This window comes from Notolepis coatsorum, assembly GCF_963971535.1.
Source record: "Notolepis coatsorum genome assembly, chromosome: 4".
Lineage (NCBI taxonomy): Eukaryota > Metazoa > Chordata > Actinopteri > Aulopiformes > Paralepididae > Notolepis > Notolepis coatsorum.
Window position 1 is genome coordinate 123196209 of NC_140168.1, and position 20431 is coordinate 123216639.

General features: G+C 41.6%; 1 protein-coding gene across 1 annotated transcript; it reads right to left on the reverse strand.

Annotated features, from left to right (window-relative positions):
• Positions 1-427: 427 nt before the first annotated feature.
• Positions 428-7285, reverse strand: LOC311227021 (ribonuclease kappa-like). Its single transcript, XM_084312523.1, has 4 exons — positions 7045-7285; positions 6619-6704; positions 4326-4455; positions 428-1917 (listed from the first exon to the last, which is right to left on the reverse strand). Exons 1-4 carry the CDS (start codon positions 7114-7116, stop codon positions 1900-1902), a joined length of 306 nt encoding a protein of 101 aa, XP_084168649.1. The 5' UTR covers positions 7117-7285; the 3' UTR covers positions 428-1899.
• Positions 7286-20431: the final 13146 nt, after the last annotated feature.

The window sequence follows — 20431 nt, forward strand, 5'->3', positions numbered from 1 at the left end:
TGTGTAGATACTACATACCCTACCACACGGTCCCTAATGTGTAGCTAGATGCTACATACCCTACCACACGGCCCCTAATGTGTAGATGCTACATACCCTACCACACGACCCCTAATGTGTAGATGCTACATACCCTACCACATGGCCCCAACATGTAGATAGATGCTTATACTGTAAACAATATTTTATGTTAGCGACAGTGTATTGTATACCAATACTTGTACTGTGACCAATATTTTGTTTTTTTGTATACTGCTATGTCAATGATTATACTCGTCTTTGTATATTTCAGAGTGATGGTATATATTGTTAATAAAATGGATACACGTTATGTTGCATCATGGGTTGTTTGTATATATGTGAAGCATATATAATGTATAAATATGTATTTTTACTCATTAAAAAAAGACATACAAACTTCTTACTCAGAATAAATTTTTAAGGCACTATGTAAGTATAGACAAGAGAAAGCTATGAAGTAGTGAACATTATTTACCCGTTTACTGCAGCAGATTGTAAAAAGGCACTGTGATTGGCATTGATTTCTTTGCTCCTTTTTTTGTGCTAGTTTAGTCCATTGAAAGATAGAGAAACACCAAGTGTTCAATGGGCGCACTTGATCAGAATCATAAACATTTTCAAACTTTGTACACAATATAATAGAGGCCTTGCACAGAATGTCTGTGTAGTTGTCGTTCTTCCAACAACTAACTATTGGTAACCACTTTTGAAAGAAAATACCTCATTTCTGTGCAGTAACACTGGGAAAACATGACAGTACTGTTCCACTGTGGCTTGTTTACAAGATACAGTATTATTATTAAATTTCTGTTGCTATATTTCTCATAAATCAACACATAGCACATGTCATCTCTTACATGGAGGACAATGCATTCTAAACATTCTGTGAAAAACCTCTATAGATTAAAGGTTTTGGCAAAACAAGACAATACTGTTTTTCTGTCGTCATTTCTCTCTTCCAATTCTGACAAGACAGGAATGTGAAGGAGCACAATTCATAACAATTCATTCAGAATCTGGAGCAAGAGGTAAAGATAACATGGAGCTCACTTTGCTCTCGCCATTGAATGGGAAGGGTAAGGCATTCGTGGCTGAGAAAGATCTCTGCCATCTCGATCTTAAATACACAAATAGTTGACAAAAATGTGCCACAATTCATTTAGACGAGCGTGACTGTTGGTTTCTGAGGAAGATGGTTTATTGGCATCGGAGGAAGATGGTTTATTGGCATCGGAGGAAGATGGTTTATTGGCATCGGAGGAAGATGGTTTATTGGCATCGGAGGAAGATGGTTTATTGGCACTCTTCTCATTGGCTTCTTCCAGACTGTCTAGCGTCCTCATTTCCTGTTCACTTTTCGATGAGGAGGGTGTGTGTGTGTCTGTTTTAGGGATGCACCGATACTGGTATATTCTAGGCCAAAATAAGGTCATTGGTATCAAGAGAATTTCCCTAATACTAAAACCCTATAATGAAGCATATATATATATATATATATATATATATATATATATATATATATATATATATATATCAAAGCAAAGTGACTTGATATTCTGCATATTTTAACACGTTATATCCATCTAATGTAGAAAATAACGGATTAGGTCTATATCGCCATCCTTTTTGTCCAGTGACCCCAAACCGATGGTTCGAGTCTATACTGTTGAGCACAAAACGGATCGGATCGGTACTCCATCGACAGGCCTCGTTATCAGCATGGAAAAGGTGGCATCGGTTCATCCCTAGTGTGTGTAAGATCTTTGAGGGTAAGGACATTTTTTTTTTTTAAAGGAACATGAAAGAACTTTCTAGACAATCTGAACAGAGCCTCCAGTGTGAGGTGTTGCTGTGTCCCCTTGAGTCCAGCAGGGGGCCCTAGTGCACCAAATACTCCTAGATGAGACAGACAAGACCACAAGCATGGGGGGGAATATATAATTATTTACTTAATCTTAATTACAGTATAATAATAAATCACTTTCATGGATGTTCTTAGAAAAGTAAATGCACTATTGATCCCTGAGTGCATTGTCACATAATAAGATGATAGGTAGGCTACTCTATGTATAATAATAATAAAACTTTATTTGTATAGCACTTTTCATACAGAAATTGCACTTCAAAGTGCTTCACAGCAGTAGAAAATACAGGCATAAGCGAGCATAAAAAAGATAGAGGTAGCACAGTGTTTCACATTATGATCTAGCATCCCAATAGGCCTCTCGGTTTATGGTTTCATTCAGTAATAAAAATAACAAAATATGCATTATGTAAATAAATACACTATGGAACAAACATTTAGAGGTACACCGACTATCTAATCATAATGGGAGCTGATCTGCAGATAGTTTCACGCCATGTGCGTAATAAAATGTTGCTGGTGGCGGTGGGGAAAAGCAATATTTGAGGTCAGTGAAAATTATACTGAAACTGCAAACTGGAATTTCTTTTTATTTAATTTTTTTTAATCCTCTTTTTCTCCGCCTGATTTTCCATGCTTTTTCTCCCCATCCCAATTTAGTCGTTATGCCAATTCCCCCCCTCCCCTACCTGGTCGTTGTGTGCATGTTCCCCCTACCGGTCGGTACAAGGGAACCCTGAAGTCTACCACATGCTTCCTCCGACACATGCGGAGACAGCCAGCGGCTCTCTTCTCACCTGGCAGCGAGGACTCTCATTGGTGAAGTGTAACGCGTGGGAGCTCACGCTGCCTTCACCATTTCCTGCCTTTCGCTGAGCAGGCGCCCAGACCTGACCACAACGCCAGATTACCACCCACGACTTCCCTCCCGCTAACTCAGCCAAACAAGTTAGTATGACGATCGGCCCAAGCCGCAGTGGAAGGTGGAACTTTGACAAAGAAAATAACCTAATATTGTTCCTGTAACAGACCCAGTCGGCTGGACGACCATAAACTGAGAGGTATAGACTCTTTCTCTTAAGGCATTAACTGGGTTAATTAATATAAATGTTATATTGTAACTGTCTAGTTACACATTGGTTCCGAAACATGTATGTTCCAGGCTGCAATTTTGAATCTGAGAGAGCTCTGGTCAGCGAAGCCGGCGCCGTTCGCGAATCGCGACCTCCATGTTTTGGGGCTATTCATCAGAAAACTCGGATCCCGATTCGGCTCCCATCCGTCGGTCAAGAACTGGCGATTTTCAGCCTCTCTCTCTGGAGCTTAACGGAGTTTCGAGTTTGGGATTCACCGTGTTGAATGGGGCGTCTGAACTAAGCGAGGACCTCATGCGCATGCGCGGCGAAGAATGCGGAAGCGCCCTTGCACTCTTCCGCTGTCATTAAGCAACACGCAACATGCTCATCGGGAGCAGTTAGTGTTAAGTGTCTTGCTCAAGGACACTTCGACACGCTGCCGTGAGGAGCCGGAGTCTAACGGGGAACAGTCTGGTAGACGGCCGCTCTAGCTCCTGAGCCACTGTCGCCCCCCAGTGGCTACAGAGTATATATTAGTACTATGCAGCTTGATTTGGCGGATTTTTTATTTAAAAAATGTATTCATGGTCGTAAACAATGAAAATGTGCTTTTAAACATTAAAAGAACAAGCCAACGTTATGGCAAATGCGCTTACCGTCTTCTCCAGAGTCAGACAAGAATATACAGACAAATTTCCTTTCTGTGCGTTCAGTAGAAAGCTATCCGGCTGCAAGCTAGCCTAGCACAGCACAAATGAATGGAAGCTGATACGGACCGGCTAGCCTAGCTGTTGGCTATAAACACCTCTCCTGGAGTTTTAAGATAGGCTAGTGGTCCGTATCCGCTTCCATTCGTTTCATAGCATGCAGCCACTGAACCCACAGATGGGCCTTTCACACCGTGGTGCCGGAGCCGGTTCCCGAACGTCATCTCGAACCGGCCGGCACGTTCACACCGGGAATAATTGGTTCGGAACATGAAAAATCGGTGCTCAGTGTTTTCTTAGAGGGCCGAACTAAAGCCTCCGTCATGTTGTGAACCAATTATTACCCGTGTGAACGCGCCGGCCGGTTCGAGATTACGTTCGGGAACCGGCTCCGGAAACTGGTATCTATCTTCTTGTCTGACTCTGGAGAAGACAGTGAGCACATTTCCCATAATGTCGTTGTGTTCCTTTAATAGCTAATAGCAGTAGCCAGCCATACAACCAGTTAAAAAGAGAAGGACATTAGACACCTAGGGAAGAGAAACAAGAATCTTTGATAGTTATATCCATCCCTAATAAAAATGTTGGGGGAGGGGCTTCCCAGTCTCCTAATATAACAGTAAATCACCACCTCATGGTCAGAATAAAAGCACTGACCTTGCGCTTGTTGAGTTTGACTTGGCAGAAGGAGAAGAGGCCCACCACCAGGTAAGCGCCTGCTGCTATGAAGCAGTTGTAAGACACCTGGTCATACAGGCGGTAGATGTTCCCAAGTGCTTTAATATTACTGTGGAAGGAAGAAAGAGAGAGAGATTAACTGTGCAGTTAAATCAATCATATTCATCTGAAATATATCAGAAGAAACTGGGCCCCCACTCCAGCTGGAGTTAAACAAACGTGAAACAATGGAATATCGTTGAAGTAACTAGATTGTGTGCATGCTGTGATGTGACACACCTAAATGGAACATCAATTACACCTGTATTTACCCTGCAATGACATGTCAAAATGGCAGCTGTGAAAAGGGGCCTTTTTTGGTTGTAAAGCAGCTGTTCAAATCAAATCAAATCAAATTTATTTATAGGGCCCAACAACACACGTTAATGTCCCCATGGGCCGTACAGATCTTCTTTAAACAAGTCAAGAAGAAAACATAACAATAAGTCAAGAACAGAACAAGAACACCATAAGGTGCAAACATTTTTAGATGGATGCAAATAAATGAAAGAATTAGCAGTTACTTATTTATTTTTTAGGTACATTCAAGATATACCACTGTACTGTAGCCATTTGGTTTATACACTACACACCTAATCCCTATTTTACCATTAATATGATAGAATATTATAATACAAGCATGCATAAGTGCTTTGGGAATTTTCTTTAATAAAATAAATATGTGTGTGTGTGTGTGTAGTGTACACTTTAAAGAAGAGATTACAGAATAGATAATAGGGCAGGGCCTTGAAACAAATTCAAAATCAATCAACACATTAAGAGTTATGATCTAAGTATTGCTAACTTTCAAGTATAAATTCAAAATGCACCAAAACTGGAGGAAAAAGGGTTTCATGACAACAGCAGAGGATGGTTCTCCTACAAGCAGGACACTCTAGAGCAGGACTGAACAGCTATGGCTGACATCTGTCCACTCACCTACCACGTGGCATCTGTGTGTGTGTGTGTGTGTGTGTGTGTGTGTGTGTGTGTGTCATCATAGGAGTGTGACATTGCTGAGGCTATTCCTCCACTGAGTCAGATACCCAGAGACAGTCAGAAAATTACCCCTCTCTGTGTGTGTGTGTGTGTGTGTGTGTGTGTGTGTGTGTGTGTGTGTGTGTGTGTGTGTGTGTGTGTGTGTGTGTGTGTGTGTGAGTGAGTGACTGGGTGAGTGAGTGGTAACAGATTTATGGGACATCACTGGTATTACTCATACTGGTATATGTCAAGACACATTTCTTAACACCAATCCAGCAATAACATTAAAGAAAGCCCATGGCTGCTAGTACATCTCAGACCAGGGATAGATTAAAGAAAGCCTGTGGCTGCTACTAGTACATCTCAGACCAGGGCTAGATTAAAGAAAGCCTGTGGCTGCTGCTAGTACATCTCAGACCAGGGTTAGATTAAAGAAAGCCCATGGCTGCTAGTACATCTCAGACCAGGGCTAGATTAAAGAAAGCCTGTGGCTGCTAGTACATCTCAGACCAGGGCTAGATTAAAGAAAGCCTGTGGCTGCTGCTAGTACATCTCAGACCAGGGCTAGATTAAAGAAAGCCTGTGGCTGCTACTAGTACATCTCAGACCAGGGCTAGATTAAAGAAAGCCTGTGGCTGCTACTAGTACATCTCAGACCAGGGTTAGATTAAAGAAAGCCTGTGGCTGCTGCTAGTACATCTCAGACCAGGGCTAGATTAAAGAAAGCCTGTGGCTGCTGCTAGTACATCTCAGACCAGGGCTAGATTAAAGAAAGCCTGTGGCTGCTGCTAGTACATCTCAGACCAGGGCTAGATTAAAGAAAGCCTGTGGCTACTAGTACATCTCAGACCAGGGCTAGTGTGCAACGTTGTATTTTGACGAGAGGACACTGAGGTGGATTGATGCAAAAAGCCCACCTATTCCAGGGTCATGCATTTCTACAAATACTTGGTTTACCAGTTTGATTGAATTGATTGAAAAGTTTATTAACAGATTGCAGAATGGGTACAGTACAGTACAGCTCAATACATACAATTGTTAAGGGGATGCAGACCAGAGAAAGACTTTCGTCTTGTTTACATCAGGGTCCCCCATTTTCAATTCATCATAACATATATGACATACATGACATACAGATAGACAGTACTGCTACATCTATACATTTATGACATATCAGATTTGCAAATACAGTACTGTTTGTACTGTACGGATGATATTCTCAGTGTTGTTGTTGTCTATTGGGGGGACTTACTCCTCTCCCTTGAAGTCTTCTTCAGTCACAGGTACATCCTCGATCAGCACCGCTGAATGTAGTTTGAAGAATATTCCCAGCATTGCCTACACGAGAGAGAGAGAGAGAGAGAGAGAGAGAGAGAGAGAGAGAGAGAGAGAGAGAGAGAGAGAGAGAGAGAGAGGGAGAGATAAAGAAAGAGAAATGCAAGTAACGCTAATAGTTGGCAATACATTGATTAACTACAGCTAGCTATAGGAACTAATTATACTGTAACTGTATAACATTGGTCGTTAGTACACATTATTGAACTCGACTTGTTATGGACAGACATTAGGCAACATCTATTTGCATGTCATTTCGTAGGATAGTATAGGCTACAATTCATAAACAACAGCAACACAATGTTAGTAACAAGACTAAGTTAGTTCGTCGGGCTCAACTTACCAACATTATGACTCCCCACATGCTAATGACAATCCCACAAGTGGCCAATTTAGGACCGCAAATCAATACCATGTTGTTAAACGGTTAAATAACGATTTCTCTGAAGAAAAGAAAAGTCCTGTCAAGCAACTGTCTTAAAATACAGCTTACAAATGTAAAAAAACAAAAACAAAAAAACAAGGTACATTGGTTGAATAAAGCTGTTAGTGTTGGCTTGGTCCAACTTCTGTCACCAGTTGAGTCAGGTGACTGTTTGTGTGAAACCCGGAAGCTGCGGTGAAGGGTGTGTTCAAGACTAAACACGTTGCGTTTGGTTTAGTAAGGGTGTGTTCAAGACTCAACACGTTGCGTTTGGTTTAGTAAGGGTGTGTTCCAGACTCAACACGTTGCGTTTGGTTTAGTAAGGGTCTGTTCAAGACTCAACACGTTGCGTTTGGTTTAGTAAGGGTGTGTTCCAGACTCAACACGTTGCGTTTGGTTTAGTAAGGGTGTGTTCAAGACTAAACACGCTGCGTTTGGTTTAGTAAGGGTGTGTTCAAGACTAAACACGTTGCGTTTGGTTTAGTAAGGGTCTGTTCAAGACTAAACACGTTGCGTTTGGTTTAGTAAGGGTGTGTTCAAGACTAAACACGTTGCGTTTGGTTTAGTAAGGGTGTGTTCAAGACTCAACACGTTGCGTTTGGTTTAGTAAGGGTGTGTTCAAGACTAAACACGTTGCGTTTGGTTTAGTAAGGGTGTGTTCAAGACTAAACATGTTGCGTTTGGTTTAGTAAGGGTCTGTTCAAGACTAAACACGTTGCGTTTGGTTTAGTAAGGGTGTGTTCAAGACTCAACACGTTGTGTTTGGTTTAGTAAGGGTGTGTTCAAGACTAAACACGTTGTGTTTGGTTTAGTAAGGGTGTGTTCAAGACTAAACATGTTGTGTTTGGTTTAGTAAGGGTGTGTTCAAGACTAAACACGTTGCGTTTGGTTTAGTAAGGGTGTGTTCAAGACTCAACACGTTGTGTTTGGTTTAGTAAGGGTGTGTTCAAGACTAAACACGTTGTGTTTGGTTTAGTAAGGGTCTGTTCAAGACTAAACACGTTGCGTTTGGTTTAGTAAGGGTGTGTTCAAGACTAAACACGTTGCGTTTGGTTTAGTAAGGGTGTGTTCAAGACTCAACACGTTGTGTTTGGTTTAGTAAGGGTGTGTTCAAGACTCAACACGTTGCGTTTGGTTTAGTAAGGGTGTGTTCAAGACTCAACACGTTGTGTTTGGTTTAGTAAGGGTGTGTTCAAGACTAAACACATTGCGTTTGGTTTAGTAAGGGTGTGTTCAAGACTAAACACATTGCGTTTGGTTTAGTAAGGGTGTGTTCAAGACTAAACACGTTGTGTTTGGTTTAGTAAGGGTGTGTTCAAGACTAAACACGTTGCGGTTGGTTTAGTAAGGGTCTGTTCAAGACTAAACAGGTTGCGTTTGGTTTAGTAAGGGTCTGTTCAAGACTAAACACGTTGCGTTTGGTTTAGTAAGGGTGTGTTCAAGACTAAACACGTTGTGTTTGGTTTAGTAAGGGTCTGTTCAAGACTAAACACATTACGTTTGGTTTAGTAAGGGTCTGTTCAAGACTAAACACATTGCGTTTGGTTTAGTAAGGGTCTGTTCAAGACTCAACACGTTGCGTTTGGTTTAGTAAGGGTCTGTTCAAGACTAAACACGTTGCGTTTGGTTTAGTAAGGGTCTGTTCAAGACTAAACACGTTGCGTTTGGTTTAGTAAGGGTCTGTTCAAGACTCAACACGTTGCGTTTGGTTTAGTAAGGGTCTGTTCAAGACTAAACACATTGTGTTTGGTTTAGTAAGGGTGTGTTCAAGACTAAACACGTTGCGTTTGGTTTAGTAAGGGTGTGTTCAAGACTAAACATGTTGCGTTTGGTTTAGTAAGGGTGTGTTCAAGACTAAACATGTTGTGTTTGGTTTAGTAAGGGTGTGTTCAAGACTAAACACATTACGTTTGGTTTAGTAAGGGTCTGTTCAAGACTAAACACGTTGCGTTTGGTTTAGTAAGGGTGTGTTCAAGACTAAACATGTTGTGTTTGGTTTAGTAAGGGTGTGTTCAAGACTAAACACATTACGTTTGGTTTAGTAAGGGTCTGTTCAAGACTAAACACGTTGCGTTTGGTTTAGTAAGGGTCTGTTCAAGACTAAACACGTTGTGTTTGGTTTAGTAAGGGTGTGTTCAAGACTAAACACATTGCGTTTGGTTTAGTAAGGGTCTGTTCAAGACTAAACACGTTGTGTTTGGTTTAGTAAGGGTCTGTTCAAGACTAAACACATTGCGTTTGGTTTAGTAAGGGTCTGTTCAAGACTAAACACGTTGTGTTTGGTTTAGTAAGGGTGTGTTCAAGACTCAACACGTTGCGTTTGGTTTAGTAAGGGTGTGTTCAAGACTCAACACGTTGCGTTTGGTTTAGTAAGGGTGTGTTCAAGACTCAACATGTTGCGTTTGGTTTAGTAAGGGTGTGTTCAAGACTAAACACGTTGCGTTTGGTTTAGTAAGGGTGTGTTCAAGACTAAACACATTGCGTTTGGTTTAGTAAGGGTCTGTTCAAGACTAAACACGTTGCGTTTGGTTTAGTAAGGGTGTGTTCAAGACTAAACACATTGCGTTTGGTTTAGTAAGGGTCTGTTCAAGACTAAACACGTTGCGTTTGGTTTAGTAAGGGTGTGTTCAAGACTAAACATGTTGCGTTTGGTTTAGTAAGGGTGTGTTCAAGACTCAACATGTTGCGGTTGGTTTAGTAAGGGTCTGTTCAAGACTAAACACGTTGCGTTTGGTTTAGTAAGGGTGTGTTCAAGACTAAACACGTTGCGTTTGGTTTAGTAAGGGTCTGTTCAAGACTAAACACGTTGCGTTTGGTTTAGTAAGGGTGTGTTCAAGACTAAACACGTTGTGTTTGGTTTAGTAAGGGTCTGTTCAAGACTAAACACATTGCGTTTGGTTTAGTAAGGGTCTGTTCAAGACTAAACACGTTGCGTTTGGTTTAGTAAGGGTGTGTTCAAGACTCAACACGTTGCGTTTGGTTTAGTAAGGGTCTGTTCAAGACTAAACACGTTGCGTTTGGTTTAGTAAGGGTCTGTTCAAGACTCAACACGTTGTGTTTGGTTTAGTAAGGGTGTGTTCAAGACTAAACACGTTGTGTTTGGTTTAGTAAGGGTGTGTTCAAGACTAAACACGTTGCGTTTGGTTTAGTAAGGGTGTGTTCAAGACTCAACACGTTGCGTTTGGTTTAGTAAGGGTGTGTTCAAGACTAAACACATTGCGTTTGGTTTAGTAAGGGTGTGTTCAAGACTAAACACATTGCGTTTGGTTTAGTAAGGGTGTGTTCAAGACTAAACACGTTGCGTTTGGTTTAGTAAGGGTCTGTTCAAGACTAAACACGTTGTGTTTGGTTTAGTAAGGGTGTGTTCAAGACTAAACACGTTGCGTTTGGTTTAGTAAGGGTGTGTTCAAGACTAAACACGTTGCGGTTGGTTTAGTAAGGGTGTGTTCAAGACTAAACATGTTGCGTTTGGTTTAGTAAGGGTCTGTTCAAGACTAAACACATTACGTTTGGTTTAGTAAGGGTGTGTTCAAGACTAAACACGTTGCGGTTGGTTTAGTAAGGGTGTGTTCAAGACTAAACACATTGTGTTTGGTTTAGTAAGGGTCTGTTCAAGACTAAACACGTTGCGTTTGGTTTAGTAAGGGTCTGTTCAAGACTAAACACGTTGCGTTTGGTTTAGTAAGGGTGTGTTCAAGACTAAACACGTTGCGTTTGGTTTAGTAAGGGTGTGTTCAAGACTCAACACGTTGCGTTTGGTTTAGTAAGAATGTGTTCAAGACTAAACACGTTGCGTTTGGTTTAGTAAGAGTGTGTTCAAGACTCAACACGTTGCGTTTGGTTTAGTAAGGGTCTGTTTAAGACTAAACACGTTGCGTTTGGTTTAGTAAGGGTGTGTTCAAGACTCAACACGTTGCGTTTGGTTTAGTAAGGGTGTGTTCAAGACTAAACATGTTGCGTTTGGTTTAGTAAGGGTGTGTTCAAGACTAAACACGTTGCGTTTGGTTTAGTAAGGGTCTGTTCAAGACTCAACACGTTGCGTTTGGTTTAGTAAGGGTCTGTTCAAGACTAAACACGTTGCGTTTGGTTTAGTAAGGGTGTGTTCAAGACTAAACACGTTGCGTTTGGTTTAGTAAGGGTCTGTTCAAGACTAAACACGTTGCGTTTGGTTTAGTAAGGGTGTGTTCAAGACTCAACATGTTGCGTTTGGTTTAGTAAGGGTGTGTTCAAGACTCAACACGTTGCGTTTGGTTTAGTAAGGGTGTGTTCAAGACTAAACACATTGCGTTTGGTTTAGTAAGGGTCTGTTCAAGACTAAACATGTTGTGTTTGGTTTAGTAAGGGTCTGTTCAAGACTAAACACATTGCGTTTGGTTTAGTAAGGGTCTGTTCAAGACTAAACACGTTGCGTTTGGTTTAGTAAGGGTCTGTTCAAGACTAAACACGTTGCGTTTGGTTTAGTAAGGGTCTGTTCAAGACTCAACACGTTGCGTTTGGTTTAGTAAGGGTCTGTTCAAGACTAAACACGTTGCGTTTGGTTTAGTAAGGGTCTGTTCAAGACTAAACACGTTGCGTTTGGTTTAGTAAGGGTGTGTTCAAGACTAAACACATTGCGTTTGGTTTAGTAAGGGTCTGTTCAAGACTAAACATGTTGCGTTTGGTTTAGTAAGGGTGTGTTCAAGACTAAACACATTGCGTTTGGTTTAGTAAGGGTGTGTTCAAGACTCAACATGTTGCGTTTGGTTTAGTAAGGGTGTGTTCAAGACTAAACACATTGCGTTTGGTTTAGTAAGGGTCTGTTCAAGACTAAACACGTTGCGTTTGGTTTAGTAAGGGTCTGTTCAAGACTAAACACGTTGCGTTTGGTTTAGTAAGGGTGTGTTCAAGACTAAACACGTTGCGTTTGGTTTAGTAAGGGTGTGTTCAAGACTCAACATGTTGCGGTTGGTTTAATAAGGGTGTGTTCAAGACTCAACATGTTGCGGTTGGTTTAGTAAGGGTGTGTTCAAGACTCAACACGTTGCGTTTGGTTTAGTAAGGGTCTGTTCAAGACTAAACACGTTGCGTTTGGTTTAGTAAGGGTCTGTTCAAGACTAAACACGTTGCGTTTGGTTTAGTAAGGGTCTGTTCAAGACTAAACACGTTGCGTTTGGTTTAGTAAGGGTGTGTTCAAGACTCAACATGTTGCGGTTGGTTTAGTAAGGGTGTGTTCAAGACTAAACACGTTGCGTTTGGTTTAATAAGGGTGTGTTCAAGGCTAAACACGTTGCGTTTGGTTTAGTAAGGGTTATGGTGGCTATATTATTATTATATGGTTTCATCAAAATACAAATAAAGAGGTGGCGCACCAATTCGAGTTTCCATATAATGAGTTTCTTTTATTTAATTGTATAGTTTGGAGTGAGTCTGATCTGAACCATCTTAACGATGCAATTTATCAACACATGTAGAAATGTTATTGCAACCATGTACGTTGTTCTATACAATGTAGCAACAAATCAAACGCAAATAAAATAAAATGTGTTACAATTCAAAAACGACAATGAACATGCTACAAGGTGGCTCGTCCTCCGGTATTTGGACCAATCAACGTGCAGGGGATATCCGCGGCACGTCTTGACTTCCGACTTGTGTAATGATCTGGTTGTTTCTTTCTTCTCAGGGAGTTAATTCTTTCTCTTTGCCTTCATTTCTAGGCCTGGGTGAGAAGAACCATAGATATATATAGATATCTATGAGAAGAACCACCAAGAGAGAGCTAGTGCTGTTGTGCAGTTCCTGCTTGCCGCGGGGCTGTATAACAGAATATAGGGAGGGCTGGAAATCTATAGTGCTTCCTCTGTCCTGTGGAGGGCGGCAATACGCCTAGACGACGCGTAGTCCGCCGGACATTTACAAGAAGAAGAAGAAGAAAGAAGAAGAAGAAGAAGAAATTGCTGCAATGTTGTTATAATACCGGGCGAATTGTAGATCATTTTACAGCAATGTAACTTTTTTTTTTTTTAAACATTTACATTTAGTCTGCACGAACACTAATCGTGTGATACCGTCGACAGTGTGCACATATCTTTTGTGTTATCAGCGGTATTCAACAGAGCTTGCTAGCTAACTAACGCTAGCTAACATCTTTCATTTGGAAGGGCAGGGCAGTATATATATATGTGCAACAGTAAAAAAATAAAATAAAAATAGGGTGGCATAAAAAGGGCACTTTCTAATGAGAAATGAAAAAGGCAGGTGCCCGGGCACCCCTTCACCCCTATGTATGCACGTGCCTGTTATGTAGACAGTATTACTGTATTGCTGAATGCAGAGTTTTCCCTCCCTTGGTTGAATGGTAAAAATACACGAGGCTCCAAAATAAAAGCCCCTTCAAAACAGAACTTTGCCTCTGCATCATTCCAGTAGAAAATTAGGGAAACCTTTTGAATGCCAATAAGAAAACGGTGCGGTCAGAGAATAGTTGTATTGTAGGCCTAATGTTTATTACAAATGTAGTGAGCTCTAGTTAAACGGAGAGCTGCTGACTACACTAATGCCGGACTTGATTATGCTTTTACTGAGACATGTTTCGTGGGCTTGTATTTTTTTATTTATCCAGGAATGTCCCATTGAGATACAAGATCTCTTCTTCCAGGGAGTCCTGACCAACACGGCACACAACAAGATTCAACATAAAACAGGGCATTAAACAAAAAACATACAATTCAAATATAAATACAGAAGGCCACTTGTGCAGTGGCAAGGAGCATAATCAGATCAGCAATAGCATCAGGTAAAACAGTTACATGTTTCATAAAGGGCTAATCGTAGCATACCTTTAAAAGCATTCACAGTAGGAAGTGCCTCTAGACAAAGTTTTACTTGCAGCGTATTCCATAAAAAGGGAGCATAGTGGGAGAATGCAGCTTTACCAAGCTCTGACTGCATCAAAGGAACATTTAAAAGCATCCCATTTGCTGCTCGTCTGGTATTAAAAAAGCAAGTATAAAAGGACAGAAGTCTGGAGATATATAAGGGCAGCTTACCTAGCAATGACTTAAGGATAAAAATCAACATGTGTGATTGTCTTCTTTGGTACAGAGAGGACCATCCTAAGGACTGATACAAAGTGCAGTGGTGGGTGCGAGAGCCTGCACCCGTTACAAAACGTATGGCAGCATGGTACGCAGAATTCAGTTTTTTAAGCAGGGAGGAAGGAGCATGCATATAGATCACATCGCCATTGTCTAATACAGGCAGAAAGGAACTCTGCACAATTCTCTTCCTGGCTTCAGACGGGAAACATTTCTTTAACCAGAAGAAAAAGCCCAGTTTAGGTCTAAGTTTTCTCAGTAGGTTCCCAATATGAACATCAAAGGCCATCTTTTCATCAATCCATATGCCCAGATAATTATAGGATGCTACTTTGTCAAGGCATGTCCCTTCCAGTGTCAGAATCGGAGGGACAGCTGCAGGGGAGGAAACTAACTTTTTGGCTTACCAGCCAACTGGCGAGTATCTGATTTTTTTTACCAGCCAAACAGATTTTTTACCAGACAAAAAAAATCGCTAATTGTGATAATTACTTCTTTGTACGTCTTCGTCTAAATTGATTTTCAATCATAGTAAATTAATCACAGTCTCTACTCTTCAAAATATTACATCATTAAATCACATATTAACATGAAAGAGGGAACTATTCTGGACTGGGTTGGGCTGAACTGGGCAGTGAAAGATGCTGGGTTGGGCTGGTCTAGGTTATACTGAATGATGAATTGAAAATGAATTGAAAATGGGGGACCCTGGTGTAAACAAGACGAAAGTCTTTCTCTGGTCTGCATCCCCTTAACAATTGCATGCATTGAGCCGTACTGTACTGTACCCATTCTGCAATCTGTTAAATAAAGTTTTCATTCATTCATTCATCACAGCTCAACTACTAGGAATGTGTGTCTGACTCTTAAGTGCAGGAAATATTCATCAGAAAGGGGGGACATGATGGAGGGAATGGAAAGAGCAGGTTTGACAGGAGCAGGGTTGAAGGGCATTGGAGTGTGGAGGAAGTGGACAAGGCATTAAGCAAACAGGACTGAAATGGGGGACCCTGATGTAAACAAGACGAAAGTCCTTCTCTGGTCTGCATCCCCTTAACAATTGTGTGTATTGAGCTGTACTGTATTGTACCCATTCTGCAATCTGTTAATAAAGTTTTCAATCAATCAATACTGGGTTGGGCTGGTTTAGGTTGGACTGAGTTGGGCAGTGAAAGAACCAAGCATTTCACTGTAATGTAATAGCTAAATAAAACAACTTGAACTTGACTTGTTACATTTGCACTCTGGTTGTATGCCAAATGTATTCTGGTTGTACTGTACTTGTGCTGTAAGATGACAATACATTGGAACCGAATCGACAACGCTAGGGGTTCAGCAGGTGTATTCTGAATGCCAAGTATGACAACATCACCGTTGTGAAGGGCATATGGGCGAGTCACAGTGGTGATATGGGGGGAAACCCGGTAATAATAAAATGTCACTCGGCTGCATTTAAGCAAAGCCGCTCAGTATAGTCGTCCACTATGTTGAATGCGCGTTATGGTAGCTTGTTACATGCTAGGTAGCTAGCCGGCTAATGTTGTTGACTTGTCATTCTCATCCGACTCGAAGGAGACGCGTCGCATGCTGTTGTTCGCCCCCATGTCAGACCGCACTGATATCCGAAAGCGACGACTCTACATGCAATTATTTTCATCCACTGGTGTGTTTTTGTCTAAATTTGTCTACGTTGTCAAGCCGGCTGCCGGTGGCAGGAGTCTGTAGGTCCGCGCGGCGCGCGCAGTGATCTGTCCACTTCCCCTAGATGGGCGGCATCTTCTAGAAAATGAGTGTTCATTGGAGGAGCTTAGAGCGCATCTGTACAACGATGATGTTCATTGGTTATGGTCGGATTATTATGAGGCGCAAATGGGAGGAATCAAGGGGGGAGTCAGAGTTCGGCTTGTGCCAGTGAGCGAATCAGCAGATTGCAGAATGATTTTTTTGTTTTGTTTTGTAATTACTAGTACTCGCCAGACTGGCGAGTGCTCTTCATGAATTACTCGCCAAACGTAAAAAAATACTCGCAATTGGCGAGTAAAGTGGCCTAATTTCCTCCCCTGGACAGCTGTATTTGCTCTAGGGGGCGAAATAAACTTTTTGACTCACCGGCCAGTGGCGGGTAGATGATTTTTTTTTTTTTAATAAAATATATTATATAATCATACTTGTAGTTGTATTATCTGCGAGACATCGCCACCTCGCTGTCTGCAAACAGCTCCACTGTCTGTGTGTATACGCGAGTGGCCTCCAGCTCCAGCAAGGATTCTCCGGCGCTGCAGCTGTGCCCTAAACTCTACATTCAGCATGAAAGGATTCTCCTGCGCTGCAGCTGACCCTATTCAGCAGCCCTCATGCGATGTAAGCCAGGGGCTCGAATACGCATGTTGTAGGACATAGGTGTCAAACTCACGGCCCGCGGGCCAAATCCGGCCCGCCACGTCATTTGATGTGGCCCACCAAGAGCTCAGGTTAAAAAAAAAAAAAAATTTACATTAATATTGGGTTAAAAAATAGCAGTGTTAAAATAATTGTGGGTTAATGCGTTAATAAAGCTTTAACTTTGACAGCCTTAGTTATTACACATTCTTACACATACATGTATGTTGAACATCTGAGGTAACAAAGGAAAAAAGCCAAAAGCACTTACTCCTCAGACATTCTTTGACAATTTTACAGCCCAAAATACAAAAAATATCCAGGCGGAATAGGTAACAAAGGGTTGAAGAAATATTGTCTGAACTGTCAGATGCAAACTGGCTGTGTGACATAACCGAGCATCTCGCTCAATTGAATAAGAAGCTGTAGGGACGCAAACAAGTCCCACCCAAAACTTGACCAATATAGTTGTGAACTGAGACAACCCTTATTTTGTTATTTTTGAGTACAGTTACAGTTGTGTGTTCATGCAGACACATAATAGCAATTTCATTACGAATTGAAAATGGGGGACCCTGATGTAAACAAGTCGAAAGTCTTTCTCTGGTCTGCATCCCCTTAACAATTGTGTGTATTGAGCTGTACTGTACTGTACCCATTCTGCAATCTGTTAATTAAACTATCTTCCATTAGTTGGACGTATGGCCTCTGCAAGGTTGTGTGCAGCCATTTGTTTTTGTAACATCTGCTACATCTGTCCCACGTGTTCTTTGCAGCTCACAGTTGTTAGTTCTGCCCCTCTTGACTGTGACAAAAAGGTTTTGAACAAACTTAATGTCATAGCTTGTATTTGATGATATTCTTCTTTGTTATTTACTTGAATGGTTTGATCATTGATTGGTGGAGTAATATGGGGTTCTGATAAACTAAAATTATTTGTTAAAATAACATAAGCTAACATATATTTGTACATTTATGCAAATGAATATGCAATATGTATAACTTGAATAAGTAATAAATACAGAAACACCATGTTTAACAATATGTAAATGTGTAGCTACATTTATTTTACATTACATTAACATTTATACGGTCTTTGGCCCTTTGAGGGCAACCATAATGCTGATGTGGCCCTCTGTGAAAATGAGTTTGACACCCCTGTTGTAGGACATTGATGTTAGGAGCTATCTGTAGCTACTGCTGGATGGCGTTGGGACAACGCCTCTGAACTATTTAGTTTACTGGGACATTTCGTAGTGACTAGTGAGCTAACGTGGGCTAACATGAGCTACCTAGCCAACGGAGGTATTATGCACTGGACACTTGCTGGAGCAGTTGTTGATGTCGGGAGCTATCAGTAGCTAGCCGGCTGGATAACGTTACACAATGCCTCATGTATTAAACTAAAAGTGAATAGTTGACTGGGTCATTTTGTAACAGTAGCTAACATTAGCTCAAGGAGGTCCCTCTGACTAGACTAACGTCACGGTGACTGTCCTCTGTTTACATGCAGCATACAGAAACAGGTGCGGGAGGGGTAGGAGGAGCAGTGCGCGGTGCGCTGCATGTCTGTGCTGAGACAGCGAGTGAGAACTCTGCTCGGAATTGGATCATGATTTTCGGTTTTCACATGACTATTTGATTGCCCGCCACACGGCGGGCAGACCTCTCAGTGGGAGTCGCCAAACGTAAAAACTGATCGCCAATGGCGCTTGGCGGGCTCTAGTTTCGCCCCCTGCTCTAGAGCGAGAGAAGGTCATGTACTTGGTCTTTTTTGCATTAAGGACCAGTCTTAGCCTTAGCAAGGAGTCTTGCAGTGTATTGAAAGCATCCTGTAGAAGCTCTATGGCCTGAGTTAAAGAGGAAGCCACTGTGTAAACAACTGTATCATCGGCGTATAAATGAAAACGTGCTGTGTTTATCCCATTTCCTAGTTCATTTATAAAGATGGAGAATAAGACGGGGGGCCAAAATAGAACCTTGTGGAACACCTTTGTTTACAGTAAGAGCAGCTGAGGTATAATCTTCTACTGAAACACACTGAGTTCTTTCAGATAGATAGTTTTTAAACCAGCTCAAAGCCATTTTACCAAGACCTATGCAGCCAAGCCTCTGCAGTAGCAGCAATGCATGATTCACAGAATCAAAAGCTTTTGATCAACAAACAATGCTGCACAGTGTTTTTTCTTGTCCAGTGCTTCAATGATGTCATTTGAGACTAGCATAGTTGCTGAAGTAGTACTATGGCCTGATCTGAAGCCTGACTGAGGCCCTGTTTAGACGGAAACGCTAGCAGGTGAATCCGCAAAAATATTTTTTCGGATGTGCCTTTTGTTTATACGGCAACAGCGTTTTTACGGGGAGAATCCGCAAAAAAGTGAGACTACCTTCCTGGGTGGAATTCCTAGAAACGATAAACCTTTAAGTTTGCGCTATCATCTAAACTGTCAAACCGCATAAAACTATGACGAAAGGGTTGTCAAGGCTCTCGTCGCGTACTGCTTACATCACAGGCATGCGCCAGACGCCAGTAGCCTAGAAGCGTAAACAAAGCATGTCTGATTTCTATCCATGGCGATCACCTGAAGGCTACATTGGCAGTACTTTTAAATACACAAGAATATGTCCCGCGGCTATCGCAACTATTAGTGACTGGAGCCACTGTCTGTGAGTGACTCTGCTTTGGTCCAATCACCCACAGTCTGCGAATCAGAGGCAGAGTAGGGCGGGTCTTCACAGCACGTCTGGTTGTCTCAACGACCTGAGGCGATCTGATTGGCCACTGACGTTTCTGGTCATGTGACATCTGCGCCAATCGTGTGACAGCGGGGCTCCGTCGTCTCGAGTCTTTACAGCCTCGTCTGCACGCAGAATTCCATCCCAAAACACTAGTCTAAACGCAAAATTAAAAGTGAGACCGCAAGACGACTTTTGCGGTTTCTGTTCAGACTCTGTCTAAACATGGCGTGAGACTCGTTAAGAATATTTTTTTTATCCACTTTTTCTCCCATTTTCTATATTTTCTCCCATCCCAATTTCGTATCATCCAATTCAACCCTCCCCTGTCACGAACGCTGTTTCTTGCCTCCCACAAGCCGGCTGCAATGTGGACTAAGTCATACATAGCACAAGTCCCCTCCGGTACTTGAGGTAACAGCAGTCGCATCTTTTCACCTGCGCAGCTCGATCTCTCGGTGGCGAGGAGTAACGCGTGGGAGGCTCACGCTGCCCCCGACACTTCCTGATTCTACTGCGCAGGCGCACCAACCGACCTGTAGGAGTCGCTGTCCACAACGCCCGATCCCCACCCATCAGTTTCCCACCCCCTAATACGGCCAATGTGTATTAGGGATGGGTACCTTTCACATTTGAACCGATACCGGTCGATACCGGTACCCAACGGTACCTTTTTTCGGTACTTAAAAAAAAAAAAAAAATAAATAAAAAAAAATAAAAAAAAAAATTTTTTATTCATTTTTTTTTTACTTTTTTTTTACTTTTTTTTTTTCATGTCAACGTTCACACGCACAATATATGCTTACCTAGGATTTGACTTGATTCAACAACAAAGCAGTCGGAGCAATGACAAGCCGAAAACTGTCAATTTAATTTACCTACCTCAGTCGTAAAAAAAAATCCAAACTTCAAATAACTACAATTTCGACAGTTTTCGGCTTGTCATTGCTCCGACTGCTTTGTTGTTGAATCAAGTCAAATCCTAGGTAAGCATATATTGTGCGTGTGAACGTTGACATGAAAAAAAAAAGTAAAAAAAAAGTAAAAAAAAAAATGAATAACAAATATTTTTTTTTATTTTTTTTTATTTTTTTTTCGGTTTCTCACTTGATTCG

Bases quoted from the DNA above. Each gene is read 5' to 3' on its own strand.
- LOC311227021 (XM_084312523.1), bottom strand. From the start codon at position 7,116: ATGGTATTGATTTGCGGTCCTAAATTGGCCACTTGTGGGATTGTCATT. The intron at 6,705-7,044 runs GTAAGTTGAGCC...TCTCTCGTGTAG, and splicing joins TGTGGGGAGTCATAATGTTG to GCAATGCTGGGAATATTCTT. The intron at 4,456-6,618 runs GTAAGTCCCCCC...TTCCTTCCACAG, and splicing joins GAAGACTTCAAGGGAGAGGA to TAATATTAAAGCACTTGGGA.